The sequence below is a fragment of the Mustela lutreola genome, chromosome 2 (genome assembly GCF_030435805.1).
Source record: "Mustela lutreola isolate mMusLut2 chromosome 2, mMusLut2.pri, whole genome shotgun sequence".
In the NCBI taxonomy this organism is placed as follows: domain Eukaryota; kingdom Metazoa; phylum Chordata; class Mammalia; order Carnivora; family Mustelidae; genus Mustela; species Mustela lutreola.
In genome coordinates, this window is record NC_081291.1 from 17,660,924 (window position 1) to 17,680,904 (window position 19,981).

The 19,981-nt window shown below is 46.5% G+C and overlaps 1 protein-coding gene across 3 annotated transcripts in view; it reads right to left on the reverse strand.

Moving 5' to 3' along the window:
• Positions 1-19,981, reverse strand: part of CSPG5 (chondroitin sulfate proteoglycan 5) — a 34,526-nt gene that overhangs the window by 8,457 nt on the left and 6,088 nt on the right. The window contains exons 4-5 of one of the 3 annotated variants that reach the window (XM_059160752.1): positions 19,130-19,205; positions 8,586-8,680 (exon numbers count right to left, since the gene is read on the reverse strand). In XM_059160752.1, the coding sequence (XP_059016735.1) occupies positions 8,586-8,680; positions 19,130-19,205 (171 nt within the window). Of the gene's footprint in view, positions 1-8,585; positions 8,681-13,277; positions 13,788-18,914; positions 19,005-19,129; positions 19,206-19,981 lie in introns of those variants that run through there. The other 2 variants (XM_059160751.1, XM_059160753.1) reach the window with 2 other exon arrangements.

The following is a 19,981-nucleotide window of genomic DNA, read 5'->3' on the forward strand; positions in this document are numbered from 1 at the left end:
GGTATGGCGAAGCATTTTTAGATACAATACTAAAGACATGATCTCTGAAGGAAATAATCCATAAGCTGGGTTTCAATGACATGGAAAACTTCTGCTCTGCAACTGACAATATCAGAAGAATTAGAAGATAAGCCACAAACAGGGAGAAATTATCTGCAAAAAACACAATGATAAAGGACTATTACCAGAAATATATAAAGAGTTCTTAAAACTCAATAGTAATAGGGGTTGGGGGCTAGGGGGAGTTAAAAAAAAAACTCAAAAATAATTTTTAAAAACCTGATTAAAAAATGGGCCGAAAACCTTAACAGACACCTTCACCAAAGATGTACAGATGGCAAATAAGCATATGAAACGATGGCCCATGTCATGTACCATCAAGGAGAGGTGAACTGAAATGAGATACCAGCACACATCTATTAGAATGGCCAGAATCCAAAGCACGGACAATGCCAGGAATCGACAAGGATGTGGAACACCAGGAACTCCCATACATTGCTGGTGGGGATGCAAAAGTGGTCCAGCCACTTTGAAGATAGCTTGGCAGTCTCTTACAAAACTCAATATTCTCTTACCAGATGATCCAGCAATAGCACTTCTGGAGACTTACACAAAGGAGTTGAAAACTTATGTCCGCACAAAACCGTACACAAGGTTGTTTATAGCAACAGTGCTGGAGATTGGATCAGCCAATGGCCAGTGACTTAGTCCATCAGGATTATGTCATAAAGTCTCCATAAAAAAGAGAACAGCTTTTTGGTACTTTTTTGGAGAGCGTCCATGCTTGGGGAAGAGGAACACTTCCACATGCCACCAAGCCGGGGGCCGGGAGCTCCACTGAGGACAGAAGCACCTTTGTGTGGGACTTTGCCCAGTGTATCTCTTCATCTGGCTAGTGATTCATATCCTTCATCACACCATTTAATAAACCAGTAAACTTAAGTGTTTCCTTGAGTTCTGTGAGCACCTCTAGCAAACCAGTCAAACCTAAGGAGAAGGTCATTGGAACCTCCAATCTGTAGCCAGTAACCAAAGCACAGGTGACAGCCTGAGACTTGTGACTGATACCTGAAGTGGAGGTTGGGGGTTAGCCTCATAGGCCTGAATTCTCAACCTGTGGGATCTGATGCTATCGGCCAGTAGATTCTGTCAGAACTGAGTTGAATTCTGGGATGCCCTGCTGGTGGTTGAGAATGCTTGGTATTTTGTCGGAGCCCCTGATCTTCACATTAGACTTGGACCTGGGGGTGCCTGGGTGGCTCAGTGGGTTAAGCCTCTGCCTTCCGCTCCTGTCATTGTCTCAGGATCCCGGGATCGAGTCCTGCATCGGGCTCTCTGCTCAACGGGGAGCCTGCTTCCCCCTCTCTCTGCCTGCCTCTTTGCCTACTTGTGATCTCTCTCTGTGTGTCAAATAAATAAATAAAATATTAAAAAAAAAAAAAGAATTGGGTCTGGGATCTCTAGAAGACTACCCAATACATTTTATAAGGCTGAAATAACCCTGATAGCAAACACCTAACAAAGATAGTACAGGAAAGGAAAGTTACAAGCCAATCTAACTCAGGAATCTATATGTGAAATTTCTAAAAATATGTTAGAAAAGACAGCCTGGCAACAAATTGAAAGGTTAATGCATCCAACCAAATTGTAGTTACTCCAAAATTCCAAAATTGGTTCGACCTTTGAAAAGGCAATGTAATTTTATGTATTAAGAGGATAAAAGACAAAAATCACATGATTATCTCAATAGATGCCAAAAAGCTTTTGATAAAATTTAACATCCATTCAACGTAAAAACTCCCAGCAAAATATAAATAGAAGGAATCTTCTTTAATTTGGTAAATGATGTCTGCAAAACGCCTATGGAAAACATTATCTTTTTAAATATTTTATTTATTTATTTGAGAGAGACAGAGACGGAGATAAAGAGAGCACGAGCAGGGAGAGGGGCGGAAGGAGAACAGGCAGACTTCCCACTGAGTGGGAAGCCTGACTCAGGATTGTCCATGTTTAGTGAGTTCCATGGTGTAAATACTCCAACCCCGGCTGACACTAAGTAACCAATGTAAAGGCACTGAATTCAGACAAGCAGGAGTGGTGCCTGCGTGCCTCAGTGGGTTAAGCCTCTGCCTTTGGCTTGGGTCATGATCTCAGGGTCCTGGGATCGAGCCCTGCATCGGGCTCTCTGCTCAGAGGGGAGCCTGCTTCCCCCTCTCTCTCTGCCTGCCTCTCTGCCTACTTGTGATCTCTCTGTCAAATAAAAAAAATAAAATCTTAAAAAAAGAAAAGAGGAGGAAAGAAAATGTGCAGTAGCAGTACAGACGGTATTTCTGACATGTAGAGTGAATTGACACTAATAACCTCAAGAGCAGAGATAATAGTAAAGTGAGTAGGGAGTGATGAGTTTTGAGTATTTGGGGTTTTTTTTTTATTACATTTTTAAAAAAGATTTGATTTATTTGAGAGAGAAAGAGTGAGAGAGAGCATGAGAGGGGAGAAGGTCAGAAGGAGAATCAGACTCCCCCTGGAGCTGGGAGCCCGATGTGGGACTCGATCCCAGGACTCCGGGATCATGACCTGAGCCAAAGGCAGTTGCTCAACCAACTGAGCCACTCAGTTATTACACTTGTTTTTAACATAATCTATTTAACTGAAGTTTATACAGGTTAATTTTTAATAATCACTGTATTTAATAATTGGCTCACAAAATACATGAAAAGTGAAACACTTTATTCCAAACTAGTATCAGTCACCTCTGGCATACCACTGATTACAGACCTGGATGTGAAAGACAACACATAGTTTTTATTTAAAAATATGGAATTATTCCATAATTTTAAAAAGTTTTTTTAAAAAAGATTTTATTTACTTATTTGACAGAGAGATCACAAGTAGGCAGAGAGGCAGGCAGAGAGAGAGAGAGAGAGAGAAGCAGGCTCCCTGCTGAGCAGAGAGCCCGATGCAGGGCTCAACCCCAGGACCCCGGCGTCATGACCTGAGCCAAAGGCAGAGGCTTAACCCACTGAACCACCCAGGCGCCCTTAAAAAGTTTTTCTTAAGATTTACTTTTAAGTAATCTCTACACTCGACAAGGGGCTCAAACTCACCACCCCTGAGATCAAGAGTCGCATGTTTCACCTGCTGAACAAGCCATGCACCCCAGGAAAGTGCTTTCATCATCTCAAGGAAGAGAACAATTTTTTTTTTCTTTTTTTTTCTTTCTTTTCTGGGGTTAGGTTTGTTGAGATAAGTGTAGAAAAGAGTTAATATAGCTGCGCCAAGAAAGGACTGCTTACAGGGTTGTTCCGTGGTGGGCATCTCCGAGTTCCAGATTTCAGAAGGGTTCTTACTACGCGCTCCAGTAAGTGGCTCACTGTGCCTACAGGGTTTCTGCAAACAATGTGGTTTACGCTGAACACCTGCTTGCCTTCTGGGAGACTGGAATCTTGGTATGTGCTAAGCAGTGGGTGCCTACATAACCAGGTCTCGGTAACAACTCTGGCCACTGAATCTCTTTGAGCATCCCTGATAGACGACGTTTCAAATCTCTTGTCACAATTCATTGCTGGAGGAATTAAGTATGTGCTCTATTGACTCCACTGGGAAAGGATTCTTGGAAGCTTGCTCCTTGTTCTCTCTGGACCTCCCTCCCCATGCCTTTGCTCTTGGCTGATTTTGCTTTGTATGCTATCTCTGTCATAAATCTTAGCTGTGGGTGAATCCTTATGACTGGGTGTGATCTTGGGGACTCCCAACACACGGTGTAAAATTCACCTTTTTAAGATTTTTTAAAAATTAAAGAATTTTTTTTTTATTTGACAGAGGTCACAAGTAGGCAGAGAGGCAGGCAGAGACAGAGAGAGGGGGAAGCAGGCTCCCCGCTGAGCAGAGAGCCCGATGAGGGGCTCGATCCCAGGACCCTGGGATCATGACCTGAGCCGAAGGCAGAGGTTTTAACACACTGAGCCACCCAGGTGCCCCTCACCTTTTTAAAATATACAGTTTGATGGGATTTAACGCATGTGCAAGTTGTGCGGCCACCAGCACAAGCAAATTACAGAACATTTCCATTGGGGTGAGTTTCCTTATTCCTGGGCGGTCAATTCTCTCCCTCTATCCTCAGATCTTGGCAGCCACTGATGTATTTTCTGTCCCTACAGTGTTGCCTTTTCCAGAATGTAAAATAAACAGATCAAATATGTAGGCTCTCTCTCTCTCTCTCTCTTTTTTTTTTAAAGTGAACTCTACCCTCAGTGTGGGCTCAAACTCACAATCCTGAGATCAACAGTCACGTGCTCTACTGGTTGAGCCACCAGGTGCCCCAGGATGTAGCCTTTTGATTCTAGCTTCAACTCAGCCTGTTGTTTTTCAGATTGATCCATACTGTGTGTATGAGTAGTTCATTCCTTTCTGTGGCTGAAGAGTATCCCACTGTATGTCACTTAATCTGTTCATGGTGGGTGTACATTTTTGTTGTTTTCTAGTTTTGGTGATTGTGAATAAAGCTGCTATGTACATACATACACAGGTCTATCTACGGACATATATTTTATTTCTGTTGAGTATCTAGGAATGCAATTCATAGGTTGTAAGTACACTTACCTTTATAAGAAACCACCACCCTGTTTTCCAGAGTGCTTTCCCAGAAGCAATGTTTGAGAGTTCTAGTGGTTCCAACAGCCTCTCCTGCACTTGGTATTGACAGTATTTTAAACTTAATTTAATTTCATATTTTTAAAAGATTTTATTTATTTATTTGAGAGAGAGAGTGTGTGTGTGCAAGAGAGCACAAGTGGGGGGAAGTGGCAGAGGGAGAGAAAGAAGCAGGCTCCCTGATAAGCAGAGAGCCAGACACAGGGGCTCGACAGGACATAGGTACCTGGGTGGCTCAGTGGGCTAAAGCTTCTGCCTTTGGCTCAGGTCATGATCCCAGGGTCCTGGGACCAAGCACTGCATCAGGCTCTCCATTCAGCAGCCAGCTTGCTTCCCCTCCTCTCTCTCTGCCTACTTGTGATCTCTGTCTGTCAAATAAATAAATAAAATCTTTTAAAAAATTTAAAAAAATCTCCCTCTAAGTACTGCTTTACCTGTGCTCCTCAAATTTTGATCTGCTGTGTTTTCATTTTCATTCAATTAAAAATATTTTATTTCACTTGTGATTTTGAATGGTGGGTCAAAATGTGGGGTTTAATTTTCAAATTCTTGGACCTGGGTGTTTCCAGATATCTTATTACTGATTATTAGTTTAATTCTATTTTAGTCAGGACATGCTTTGTATGATTGCAATATATTTACATTTCAAGATTTATTTTATAGCCCAGAATATCATCTTAAAAGCTTTTTTTTTCTTTTTAAAATATATATATATTTTTAAGTAATGTCTACACCCAGCATGGGTCTTACAACCCAGAGATCAAAAGTTGTATGCTCTACTAGCTGAGCCAGCCAGGAATCCTTATAGCCCAGAATATCATCTATCTTGACTATGAACATTATCTATGCACTATCTATGCACACTTGAAATATTGTGTATTCTGCAGTTGTGGGAAGGACTATAGAAAGGCCAATTAGATCAAGTTGATAGTGTTATTTAGGTCTTTCGTACCTTCAGTGATTTTGGTTTCCACATATTGAGGGAGGAGTGCTGAAAACTCCAACTGTAAGTGGAGTTTAGTTATTTCTTCTTTGGTTTCAACCAGGTTTTGTTTTATACATTTTGAAGCTGTCATTAGGTTTTATACACTTTTAAAATTGTCATGTCTTCTTGATAAACCATCTTTGTCATTATGTGATGCTCCTCTTTATCCCTGTAAAATTCCTTGTTCTGAAGTTTATTTTCTATGTTATTAATAATATACACGAAGGGACTCTTCATTTCTGGTTTTGTGGTGATCTTTTTGCTGTTTACTACTAGCATTTTTATGATTCCTTTTTTTTTTCATATTCATGTTCCTGCTTAAATTCTCCATCTGTTTATGCATACAGCTCACCTTTTCCACCACATCCTTTAACAGATTAGTCTCCCATAGTTCCATTACCTGGGTTATCTCTGGGTCTGGTTGTTTTGACCCCTTTATCATTTGACAGTGGCTTGTTTCTCTTTTCTTCTTTTTGTTTCTAGGTATGGAATAAATGCCAGATATTGTGTGTAAAAGAATGGTAGAGATTTAAGTAAATAGTGTTGATGCCTAAATATGGGCATGTCTCTTTTTCTGTGGGGTTGTCCATAGAGGGACTGGGGCAGTCAACTCAGCAGTACAGCTGAGTTCGAATTTTGCTTTTGCTCTAACTTCTTCAATGGCAAACAGCTGCTACCTTTTGATTCATGTGAAGCCTGGGATGCTAGAATGTTTTTCTCAGCATTTCTGAGTTCCACTTTCAGCAAGCCCTGTGTGCCTGAACCTCAGAGAAGGAGGGTCTCTTCATGCTTTTCCCATTTTGCCAGCAGCAAACTGCTGTGGCTTAATCACAGAGAGACCCGTGATGGGGGCAGTTTTTCTCATTTTTCCCAGTTCAGCGGCACTCGTAGATAGATCTTGCAACTCCTGAGTCTCAGGGTGGGGTTTCCTTCCTTTTTCCCTCGACAGGTATCAGAAATGATACCTTATAGTGGGGAAAAGGGCTTCCTGCCCCACCTGCCCAGGCAGGTGCCCAGGCAGGTGGCTTTGCTTTTACCCTCTCTCAGAGGCAGTTCATTTTTCCTGGCTGTGGGAACAGCAAGGTTTCCAGAAGCTTAAAGCTTTTGCTTTGAGTGATAGAGGAGTCTGGAAAGTGGGTGTCGTGTTGTTCCGGTGCACCACGAACTGGGGTGCTCTCGGGTCTCGTGCTTCCCGCCCCCAGTTTTTCTTGTGAGCACCCAATTGAGGCTTGTGGAAAAGAGCGTGTGAATGGCCATAGACAACCCTTGTGTCTAGAGCTTTCTGAGATTCTGAACTGTCAGACTGGCTAAACTTTGCTTTTGTGAATTCATTAACATATGGCTGTCTCCTTTCCCATTTTTATGGCGCTGCCGCCCCCTCCAGGGCTCTGTGCTGAGTCTCTTGGAAGGGGCTTGTCGCCCTTTGGAATTCAATTTATCTGGCTGCCTTGTGACCTCAGCTCCCAGATGAGGCCAAAAAATTGCGATTGTGCAGGTTATCTGACGTTTTTCTTGCTATTAAGATATAAGCGGTGTCTTCATGTGACTTTGAGCACCCTAGGTGGCAAAGCTCTTTGGGAAGGATTTTGTAATGGGAAAGGAGGATTGATAAGTTTGACTACATAAAAATTAAGTTTAATGTTACTTTAACATCAGGTGTATGAAACTGCAAGCCACAGAGGATAAAAAGATATCTGTGACACATATGACCTATAAAAGAGCTCATAAATGTGATAGAAGATAGTCAAATAGAAAAACAGTCTAAAGGGTTAAGCAGATGCTTCACAAAAGTAGAAATGTAGATGATTAATAAACATATGGGGAGGGACGCAATCACTGATCACTAGAGAATGCCAATTAAAATCACAATTATATACCATTACATGCCTTAAGAATGGCTAGAATTGAAAATGTGAGAATCTGGGGTGCCTGAGTGGCTCAATGGGTTAAAACCTCTGCCTTCAGCTCAGGTCATGATCCCAGGGTCCTAATATCGAGTCCCGCATTGGGCTCTCTGCTCAGCAGGGAGCCTGCTTCCTCCTCTCTCTCTGTCTGCCTCTCTGCCTACTTGTGATCTCTGTCAAATAAATAAATAAAATATTTTTTAAAATGTGAGAATCTCTCTCTCTCTTTTTTAAAGATTTTATTTATTTATTTATTTGACAGAGAGAAATCACAAGTAGGCAGAGAGGCAGGGGGAAGTAGGCTCCCCGTTGAGCAGAGAGCCCAATGTGGGGCTCGATCCCAGGACCCGGAGATCATGACCTGAGCTGAAGGCAGAAGCTTAACCCACTGAGCCACCCAGGCACCCCTTCTTTCTTTCTTTATTACTATTATTATTATTTTTTAAGACTTTAAGTAATTTCTATTCCTAACGTGGGGCTCTAAGTGCTGATGAGGCAAAAGCAACTCTCATCCGTTGTTGGTGGGAGCTGTTCATTGACTGAGCCACTTGGGACGTTATCTTGGAAAGGTTGAGAGAGGCTGAATTACATCCTAGCAATTCTGCTCCTCGATACAGACCTCTGCACTGCACGCAGTGTAGGTACAGGGGCCGACCCTGGTGACAGACACATTTCTGCCTTTGGCTTTGATAAGCCCTTGGCCAAGGTGTTGCTGAGGCTGGTTGGCCATCAGATCCCTCAGGGTGACTTGGCCTATCTTCTTTGCTCCCACGTACTTTGTGTAATCTCATGGTTACACACCCAGGAGGCATTATAACTTCCATGTTCAAACTGGCAGAGACCCTCACTTCCCCCAAAGCCTCTCACGTACCTGTGGGAGCCCCAGAGCTAGGGGAGAAGCTACGAGGTCATTCTCAGCAGTGGTGGTGTTCACACAACTCACTGCTTGCTTGACCAATAAAGTAGCCCTTATGCCCCTTTCCCTTGGGTTTGGAGGGTGGGTCGGTACAGCCCCTTCCACTTCTCAGAATATGTTCACATACCTTGTATGAACATCATGACACTGGGAAGTAAGCGCCATCAGGCTGGGCTTTTGGTCCATTCTGTTCTTCGCTTTATCCCTGGTGCCTAGGTAGTCCTGTGAAGAGGTAAGGATTTTTACAGATGAAGAACCTGAGGTTCCGAGAGTTCTTTTGACTCCCTCAATGGAGAGGCCTTCTAGCTCTGAGTCCAGTGTTAGGGCTGCTTTTCGGAGCCCAGACTAACCTTTCATTCCTATAAATTATATGAGAAAGGACAAGGGACTGTGTCTGTGGTGTGATGTCACACAGAGGAAAGGACACCGAAATAGAAGTTTAAAATCTGGGTTTTTTTTTTTTTTTTAAGATTATTTATTTATTTATTTGACATACAGAGATCACAAGTAGGCAGAGAGGCAGGCAGAGAGAGAGGAGGAAGCAGGCTCCCTGCTGAGCAGAGAGCCCGATGCGGGACTCGATCCCAGGACCCTGAGATCATGACCTGAGCCGAAGGCAGAGGCTTAACCCACCAAGCCACCCAGGCGCCCCTGAAGTCTGGGTTCTAATATTGTCACTGATGCTTTCCAGTCTTAAGACCCCAACTCCCGGCTCCGGTGAGCCTGTGAGAAGAGCATGGGTGTGAAATGTATTCTAAATAGAAAGGTGTGTTCACAGCTGCGTCTCATCAAAAACAGATATTGAAGTCCTAACTCCCACTATCTGTAAGGGTGGTCTCGTGTGGAAATAGGGTCTTTGCAGCTGTAATCAAGTTGAGAGGAGGTCCTACTGGATTAGGGTGGGCCTTCAACCCAATGACTAGGGGTCCTTATAAGAAGGTCACAGAGACACAGACACAGGCAAAGGGAAGATGGCCATGTGAAGATAGAGGCAGAAACCAGAGTGATGTAAGTATAAGCCAAAGAATGCTGGGGATTACTGGCAGCTCTCGGAAGCTGGGAAGAGATGAGGAATGATTTTTCCCTGGAGCAGTTAGAGGGAGCTTGGCCCTACTGACACTTTGAGTTTAGAACGGTGGCTTTCAGCACATCTCCGTTGTTTTAGCCATGGAGCCTGGGCTCATTTGTTATGGCAGCCCCGGGACACAAACACAGGTGTGGCGTATGTGTCAAGGAAATGCCTTGTGGAGACAGATGGCTCAGCACCGCATGGACACTTCTCCAAAGTGAAGTGATCCGTCAGTGCCGGAAGGCCCCCAGACAAATGAACTTTCTTCCGCGATGCCTGTGTTTCCCACATTTTCGGTTTGCCCTTTCTTTAGAGAGGAGGACACAAGACGGGCTATGGAGTGGTGTGGAAAAAGCAGACAGAAGACGTCTGGGGAATGTCACCTGAGAGTGCCGGGGTGCTGAAGAGGGACCTGTCAATCATAGGTAATCCCCGAGGGGCAGAGCTGAGGTCCCCAGAGAGGATGCTGGCTGGGCTCACGGAGCACGGTCACTAAGAGGCACAAACGCCCTGGCAGGAAAGAGGGCCAGCGCAGCGAGACATCGATATATCTGATTCCAACATGGTGGCCTCCTCCCAGGGCCAAAGACTCTTGGCGACATCTGGTAACTCCATAGGCCTGCATTGTCTCCTGCTCCCCTTCTGATCTAGGTTTTCCTATCCCTCCTGCATGTGTGAAGATGGGATAGATAGAGCCAAGGGCGGTGATCTGCATCCCATAATACTGTTGTGCGGAAAAAAAAAAAAAAAAAAAAAAAAAACCATGATACTAACAAACCCTTAGGTCTGGATGGGATTTAGAACTTACAAAGTACTTTCACATACAATCCCTCTTGATTGGGCCTCCTTATGAAAGGAGCCAGAGGTGCCTAGCCATGAAAGACGGGTCTGTCCCCTGATTCAGAGAGTACAGGAAATCCTAAGTAAAACCATGCCAACCACCGCCCCCCCCAAAAGTGGATAAGCATCAGGTTAGGAAACCGTAATACACACAGGCCGTAACCCAACATCCTAATTTGCAGCCCTATCCGATAGCAAAGAGCAGACTGAGCTCACAGAAGCAGCTGAATGTCATCTGGGCAAAAGTCCCAAGATGAAAACAGAGGACTTCTGTTGTTAGGAAATGGGAGACTAGGTAAATTTAGACCAACCCTTTCACTAAGGACACCAAAAGATGTACAAATATCTGAAAAGCATCAAAGAGCTAACAAAATACTGCAGAATTACAAGGCTGACATCCCAGAGAGGAGAGGAACTCAGACAGGAGAGCCCAGCATTCAGGGCCACTTCTTCCCCAGAGGCACTTACCCATTTGGAAGAGGGGGCTAGAACACTAAGTTGTGTTTCTGAATGTTTGGGGACTTGGGGGGTGGGCAGCAGCGTTGGAGTTCAGGGCCTACCAAAGGTGGAAAGCTGGTAAACCACTGCCTGTTTGGGGCTGTGACCCCAGAGAATTGTGCCCTTAAAGGTAAGGATGAACCAAAAGCAAACCAGCTCTTGCATAGTCTGATAAGTCTACAGACTGGTTTCAGTGACCTGGGACTTTCCAACCTTGATCTGGAATAATAATAATGTGATTGCAGAAGTCTAGTGCCCCTGGGCACTTGACAGAGGCAAACAAAAAACCCCTCTCTAAAGGAAGAAATCATCCTAGGCAAAATATTTCAATAAATATAAATCTTTCAATAAATAAATAAATAAATAAATAAAGTATTTTATAAATACCATGTCCAGCACAAAATAAAAAAGAATGAGGCACTGGGGAAGACCGATCAGGGAGAACTAGCCAAAACCAAGGCAACAGAAACACGTTCACAGAGATTCCATTTACTGGAATTATCACAGACTGAACACAAGCAAAGTTCTAGAAAACTCTTCCAGTAGTAATTCTGGCCATTTGGACTCCCTAATTTTCTCTCTAATCCCTCCTCATTTATTGCTTGCATTTACGATCTCCATTCTGTCTGCATTCACCACCGTCTCCAGAGCTATCTTCTTAGAAAACAAATCTGACCTTGCCTTAGCCGTGTTTAATGGTATTCAAGGCCCTTTGCAATCTGTCCTAACTTGCCCTTTCCAACCTCATCACTCAGGACCCCTCCCTCTCACAGTTTCTGGTCATATGGCAAGACTTTTCCATGAATATCCTCCCTCTACCTGGAACACCCTCTCTTCCCAGGTTATCCTGAAAAACGCCTCCTCATCCTTCAAAGTCCAATTTAAAGCTCTTTCCTGGAAGCCTTTCTGAATTCAAAACTCTCGCTTCCAGTTTTGTAATATATGTTGACACCATGTATTATATTTATTTTTTAAAGATTTATTTATTTATTTGAGAGAGAGAGATTGTTAACATAGGGTAGGAGGGGCAGAGGGAGAGCGGGAGGATCCCCAGCCGATCCCCTGCTGAGCGCGGAACCCCATGCGGGGCTCAATCCAGGACCCTGAAATTCAGACCTGAGCTGAAACCAAGAGTGGGACGCTCAACTGACTGATCCACTGAGGTGCCCCTATAATTATTTGTTTATAATTCTGTTTCTCAAGTTACATTGTTAATTTCCTGAGATTAGGGTCTGTTTTATTTATCCAGAGTTCCTGGCATTTAACATCATGCTTGGCTAAGTGCTCAACATCTGTTTATGAAAGAAGGGAAGGGTATTCTTTCTCTTTCTTTCTTCTTCTTCTTTTTTTTTTTTTTTAAGTAAGCTCTATATCCCTAGTAGGGCTTGAATTCACAACCCTGAGATCAAGAGTCACGTGTGCTACTGACTGGGCCAACCAGGCACCCCAAGGAAAGGGTATTCTTTTTTTTTTTTTTTTTTTAAGATTTTATTTATTTATTTGACAGAGAGAGAGATCACAAATAGGCAGAGAGGCAGGCAGAGAGAGGGGGAAGAAGGCTCCCTGCTGAGCAGAGAGCCCGATGCAGGGCTTGATCCCAGGACCCTGAGATCATGATCTGAGCCAAAGGCAGAGGCTTAAGCCACTGAGCCACCCAGGTGCCCCTAGAAAAGGGTATTCTTAATATATAAGGCACTACAGACTCATGGACTGAATCGTGTCACCCCAAAAGTCATATGTTGAAGCCCTAACCCCTAGTGTGACTGTATCTAGAGACAGGGTCTTCCTAATCCAATAGGACTGGGGTCCTTCTCAGAAGAGGAAAAGATACCAGAGACCTCTCCCTCTCTTCACGTGTGCACAGAAAAAAGGCAAACAGCAAGAAGGTGGCTGTGTGCAAGCCGGGCAGAGATCCCCGTCAGAAACCAGCTCTGTTGGTACCTTGATCTTGGACATCCACCCAGCCTCCAAAACCATTAGAAAATAAATTTCTATTGTTGAAGCCACCTAGTCTGTGGTGTTTTTGTTATGGCAATCCAAGCGATGCATGGAGAACCTCTGGGATTTCAAACATGTATAAATTAGAAGTTATTTATTCTTATTTCTTATTCGTATTAGGAATTCTTATTAAGAATTCAACACAGAGGGGCACCTGGGTGGCTCAGTGGGTTAAGCCTCTGCCTTTGGCTTGGGTCACGATCTCAGGGTCCTAGGATCGAGCCCTGCATCAGGCTCTCTGCTCAGCAGGGAGCCTGCCTCTCCCCCTCTCTCTGCCTGCCTCTCTGCCTGCTTGTGATCTCTCTCTCTGTCAAATAAATAAATAAAACCTCTTTAAAAAAAAAAAAAAAGAACTCAACACAGACTGACAAGGATAGGTAGGGAGTGGACACAATGACTTCCAGAAAATGGCTTTTTAAAAAGTTTTATTTCAAGAACTTTGTTGTTTACTCTTATTTCAAAAAAAGGTGGGTCAAAGTACAAAAAAAAAGTCAGTTGAAATAAAAGCGTAGGTTTAGAAATCACAGCGGCAGAAGCAATGTACAGACAGCACAGACAAAACAACCCAACGTATGCGGTTCTGTTCAGGTTCTTTGCTTATTTTGTGTTTTCTCCCTCCTGTACAAAATACATCAAGGCATGCCATGAGACCAGAGAAAGAAAGTGTTTAACAAATGGTTACAAGAAATAGACTCTGTACAAGAGGAGGTCACGTTTCTTCCCCTGCCCCCCGCCCCCCATGCCCTCTCTTCTTGCTCTGCTTCAGGTGAGGTCATTCTGAAGACAGTTCACCTCCAAGTCCGCCTGGTCACCTTTGCCACCCTCGAGCTTGGGTGACATGGAGTTCTGGATGTTAAATGACTCCTCCTCTTTCAGGCAGGACTTGAGAGCTTCCTGGATTTTGTGGGGAGCACTGGGATCATCCTGGAAGAGGGAAAAGGGTGAGGGAGGGGTGGGAAGGAGACGGCGGATAGAGGGGGTCAAAGAACCACCCCAGGCTTTGGAGAGAAGAAAGAAAGAGACTCTAAGACTCGAAGGAACCAAACGGATGCCTTTGCAGCCGCTTTCTAGGAAGGTCGCCCTGAAAACTACACGCCCTCTGACGAGAGGACAGAGGTATGTGTGCCCCTTCCCGGCAGGGGTTTATCTACCAAGAGATGCTAACTTGAAAGGTGTTTCCTCAACCCACGCCCGGGTGAGTCCCGCTGCCTCAACAGGCCTGTCGTCCTTCGTGTGGGATGGGACTCGCACTGCTGGTTCACCATCCGTTCCTGCCTACCTGGGTGTGTGTGCTGCCCTCAGCCCTCGGACCAGCTCTGGACCCGGACCTGAATTTGCTTGTTGCAGGCTTTCAGGAAACCCACAGTGGTCCACAGTCCCCCAGTTCTGCATTTTGGGCATTCTGAGCCATGCCCTTCTTTCCCACGGCTCTCTTCCTTCAGGGCCGTCCGGGCCTTACAGGCACGCCTCATTTTCTTGTGCTTCGTAGACACCGCAATTTTTTTTTTTAATACAAATTGAAGGTCGGTGGTAACCCTGGGTTGAGCAAGTCTATCGGCATCGTTTTCCAACGCCGTTTGCTCATTTCCTGTCTCTGTGTCACACTTTGGTGATTCTCACAATATCTTAAACTTTTTCATTACTATTGTGATGTGATCTGTGACCAGTCGATAGGACTCGCTGGAATTCCGCTCAGATGATGGTTAGCATTCCTTAGCAAGAACGTGGTTTTAAATGAAGGTATGTACACTGTTTTGTTGGTCACTTACTACACTATAGTATGGTGTAAACCTGACTTCTGCATGCACCGCAAAACAACAACTTTCCTTTTATTCGCTTAATTTTGCTATTTATTTATTGTGGTGGTCTGGAATGGGACCCACCGTATCTCGGAGATGGGCCTGCACACCCATGTGATCGGTGGGCCTCAGCTCTTTCTCAGGCACCCCAGAGAGCTACTGTGAGTGCTTGGAGGTCTGCTGATCACAGGCACGGGTGGTGAGAAGGGTAGGGAATGTTGCTCTCTGACCAGCTAGCTCAGACTTTTCTGACTTTAACTACTTCTGAAATCCAAGGCGATCATCATGCTTTGGGAGCAGGGCCTACTCCGTACAACTGTGGTGAGTTCTTGCCCATGCTGACTGCTACCGAGTTTGACCCATTATGGCACTGGGTTGGGGTAGTGACTGGTTGGAAAGCAAGCAGAGAAAGTCTCCAGGCTTACACAGGACACTACAGGTATTCAAAAGGACCGTGTGCATACAGAACTCACTATCGCCTCTCCCTGTCCCCAGCCTCACTTGGCACTTTTCCAGAAGACTATCTTGAACCGAGCAGTATGGTAGAGTTTCAAAGACCTCAGGAATGATTTCCAGACCACAGGGGAACACATGTTCCCCATTCCCAATGCCACAAGGGCCAGAAGAAATGAACTTCATACGGTACTGAGGCAGATTTCAGGCCCTTGGCATTTTCTATTATTGCTGGGAGAGATTTAGAAAAAAAATGTCAATGACACACATATAGATGTAATGAGATGGAACAATCTCCCTGATATGTTAAGTATGTATATGCACTCATACACACACACACACACACACACACACACACATACACAGACTGTATGGAGAGGGAAGCGGGATGAGGAAGAACTGTACTTTTCATGCCGCGTACTTCCGTGTTGTCTGGTGAGAGACAATGGGCTCGGAAGCTTGAGAGCCGTGCCTTTAAAGATCCCAGGCAGAGCAGACTTTGCATCATAGCAAATCTGGAGTAGGACAGGATGGCCGGTACTTGCCAGGCCTCTTACAAAGACGGGACTCATTTTCATGTTGTTCAACACCACCTCCCTCTGACTGCCCCACCCACCGCCATCACACAGTCTTTGGGGGCAAACAGGATTCGTGTGAGGAAATGTATATTTAGGGGCGCCTGGGTGGCTCAGTGGGTTAAAGCCTCTGCCTTCAGCTCAGGTCATGATCCCAGGGTCCTGGGATCGAGCCCCTCATTGGGCGCTCTGCTCCATGATGAGCCTGCTTCCTCCTTTCTCTCTGCCTGCCTCTCTGCCTACTTGTGATCTCTGTCTGTCAAATAAAGAAAGAAAATTAAAAAAAAAAAAAAGAAAAAGAAAAGTATATTTAGGGGTGCCTACAGACATGGGCATCAAAGCTGTGAGGCCTTGAAGGTGGGGGCCCAAGTTAAGCGTGGCTCCTGGGATCTAGACAGATGAGAAAATGGACTTCTGGGCCAACATGTGGGATGAAATAAGGAATACAGGTATCCAAACAATGCTATTAGACAAGCTAAGTACTTCCAACAAACAGGGCAGGTGAGGGAGTGTCTGAACCAAGACAGAGCTGTGCTAGCCCAAGTGTCTCCGCCAGAACTGGATCCTAGCAAGCCTAGGGTTGCTGATTCCTCAGCAGAAGGCCCATCTGCCTTTGAAGTGCCAGAAATCCCTCAGGGCAAGGGAGCTGGCCCTCTAGTTGGCCTAAGTCCTGGGAACTGCTCCGTGTTCCCCTTCCTGGCATTCCACTCCAGCCAAATGGGGATCCCTCAGGCCAGGAGTGGTGTGGGTTCAGGCTTGGAGTCCCACTTGTCCAGACACAAACCTCCCTCAGCAGGGGACATGAAAGAAGTAGAGCCTCGGAAGGAAGAAAGATTGAAATGGGGAGAGAGTGCACAGAAGCACTAAGGGACAACACAGAGATGCGCTAGTAAGGAATAAACTGAAATCCTGGAAGGTCTGTGGAATCTTGGGAAGACCGTGTCATATCCGTGACATTCCGTGGACAGCATGGCTGTGAGATCCAACGGGGCGGTGCACGGCATTGGCCTGTGGATTTCAGGTGACATTAGCCACGCTGAGCTTCCCACACGCTGGCCATTGCTCCTGGAGAACTTACAGGTCTCCATAGCACAGGCAGAGGAGAACAGGCTCTCCCTTCCCTCCCGATGCTCCTTCCAGGGGCTGGCTGTTTGGCTGCACGCAGGCTCATGGGCTCATGCTGCCACCGGCTCGCCTGCTGCAGAGCCCAGGTGAGGAGTAAGTAGCACTGAGCGACTGCAGGTGGGGAAGGAAGCGCCCGACAGGGCTTCACTTCGAACTGAAGTGGCAACTGTCTGGACCGTCAGTGCCCACAAGGTCTTGAATACGATCAAGTCTGACTTGCAGGCTGGGTGGAGAGAACGAAGAGCTGAAGGGAGGAGATCGGGGGGTACACGCCCTGCTGGACAGGAGAGTCGGCCCCTCTCACACTCAGAGCCTTGGCAGAGGGGACAGGATGTCCCCTGGGGCACAAGTGGAGCGCAAGATGCCAGGCTGACACAACCTGCAAGATCCAGGAGGGGCGGGAGACCCCCAGAGCCTCATCTTGCCCCTCCACTGAGGGATGTCCTGAGCACTACCCCGACCGCCCCTTCTCAGGTCCTTCTCAGGCGGAGTCCCCCATGGTGGACCAGCCCATGCGCGGCTTCAGTTTTAAGCCTTGTGGTATTCTGAACTCAAGGTCAGTGGGGGCCTTACTGGACAAACGCCGTACCTTCTACAAAGTCAGGTCGGCCAAGGAAGCCTCGGTATTGGTTCATGCCACCGAGACCTTCAAGAGGAGCTATTTCTTTCCTCTCCCTTTTCGGGAAGAGGAAAGTTGTCTGTCTACACCTGGGATGCCAGAACAATGGACTATGTATGCATCAGAAACTTTCCTAAGGACCCTTGCTCTCTGGACAAGGAATACCCTACCTGCAGAAGCCACCGGACAGGTCTGGCGGGCTGCCCCACGTGTACAGTGGAACCAGGAACCACCATACAGGTCTGGCAGGTGACCTCACACGTACAGTGGAACCAGGAACCACCGCACAGGTCTGGTGGGCTGCCCCACACATACAGTGGAACCAGAAGGCCCCGCTAGGCCATCTTTTGCCAGCGTTCCACAAATGGTGACCACACATGTAACACTGTGTGAGGCCGAACAAGGTAGGGATGGAGTGTATGGAGACGAGGGAGGCTCTTCCTGTCCTCAAAGTGCCTATCTCAAGGGCTGGTTAAAGTGCTTATCAATCTGAACGTTTATAAGACATCTGGCGTCCTGGGTTATTAGATGGTCTTGAACGTATTAGTATCTCGGTACATACCCAGTAAAATCATATCTGCTTCTCTACCCTTTGTATCAAAGACTTTAACAAATTATCCTAAACTAACCTCTTTGATTTCTTCTTTAAAGTCGACCCCTTTCCTCCTTCTCCACCAGGCCAAGTTTCTTCCCTGGGGTTTGGTGAACAAGGTCACATTTACTGTTATTCTCTCTTTCCCTTCCTGGGGCTGCACCATCCCCATCTATCAGAGGAAAACAGTGGTCTAGTTCCGTGCTGTCCCCACAGCAGCACAAGCCGCTCTTCTGCAAGCTTTCCAGCCGCAGGCAGCTTGTGAGTCTGAGTTTCGCTCCCTTATCTGTGTATTGATGCCTTCACCGTGTGGTACGGGGCCTGTGTCACATGCCGAAGTCCCGGGTTCGGATGTGACGTGATCTGGAGCTTGGGCGGTTTCTGCTTTATTTATGAGATTTTCTCTCACAGTATCCAGTACTTTCTTTACTGGTTAGTGTGGTCCAGAAGACACACTAGAAGGCCAGGATCTTTAGAAACTGCTCGACTGAGACCTTCTCTTAAGTCTCAACTGATACTTACGAGCCCATCCTCCCAAGAACAGAATTTACCCCTAGACTTACTATTACACCAGTGCTCTGTGCCCCCCTCAGCTTTAACCAGCGTAAATATGCCTCCTTGGACAGTGTAAAGGACACTGGTCCAGCCATTCCAAAGAGCAACTGCCATTCACTTGTGACCACGAGGACATTCCCTCACGACGAAAACAGTCTTTCTTCTCCATACAGAGAGCAGAAAGACCCTGGGAAGGAAAAATCGGACTTCTAAAGTCTAGATAAAGCTAAAAATCCCGAGTCATCCTGGAAAAAAGATCTTTGGTACCCCCTAGAGCTGTCTGTCATGGACGCGGTGCACCGTCCCTGTCCTAGTCCCACGTCGCCACCCAAACTGGTCTCCCCACGCTCACCTCCAGAGCTGGGAGGAGCCGTCCCCAGCTCGGAAGTAGCCCAAAGACAAGGGCAGTGGCCTGGGCAGGGCCTATGGATAAGGGAGAGGGTGGGGAAGACAAGTCACAGGTGACAGACAAGTCATCACGGGGAGCCAAGGTGCGGGCATGTGCAGGGGGGAAAGGAGGTACAGGGACTGTGGCGAAGTTTCCTTACGTTTGGGTGAGAGCCTTCGGCAATGGTGGAGAGGGAGAAGTTATCGTTGTGGAGCTCCGACGGGGTCCGGAATTTGCTGGTTGGGACGGAAGAGAGCAGGGAAAACGTGAGTGCGATGATCACGGATGGCCAAGCCTGCCCAAAGCGTCGCGGGTCAAATGCTTATTTCATCAGACACCGCGGACCGTAATAAGGAGTGCCATTATTCGATGCACCGCGGAGGAAAAAAAAAACTTCTGCCCCTTAAAAGCGTGACCCAGGAACTTTCTTATCACCTAGAGTTTTTATTCTAGACTGGAAGTGGCTCACGGAGACTTCCGTTAAAGCACTGACAACGCTATGAACAGCTCTGGCCAGGACTGTGACTGCCAGGCGGTTACAAACGCATCGTGACTGCCATCTGGCCATCCGTGATGATAAGATGCCAGTGATTGTGAGACGCAGTCCAGTTTCAGAGACGCTAATATGTGGGGGGGGGGGGGGTGAACATCTCAGAGGCAGTACACCGCAGCAGTATCTGTTGCACACGGAGGACGTGGAGTGTGAGCCCAAAAGCAAGGAAGCACGCGCGGGAAGTGAGGGTGGCATGCTGGGAGCTGACGGTGCCCCGGGGGCCAGGCTCTGTGCAGAACACAAAGCCTGTTGATGGAGGAAGGCCTAGAACGTGGTACTGTCCCTGGCCACTACTCTTGCTTCTCCACTGCCCTGCCAGCTGCTCCTTCTCTCCCCTGGCCTCCTCAGCAGCTACCCTGGTAGGTGGTCGCAGCATGGCCCTCTCCTCCCCCTGCCACCCAGGGTCCTGGCTGATGAGGACATGCACGGATCCGGCCCGCCTCAGCGCACAGACACAAT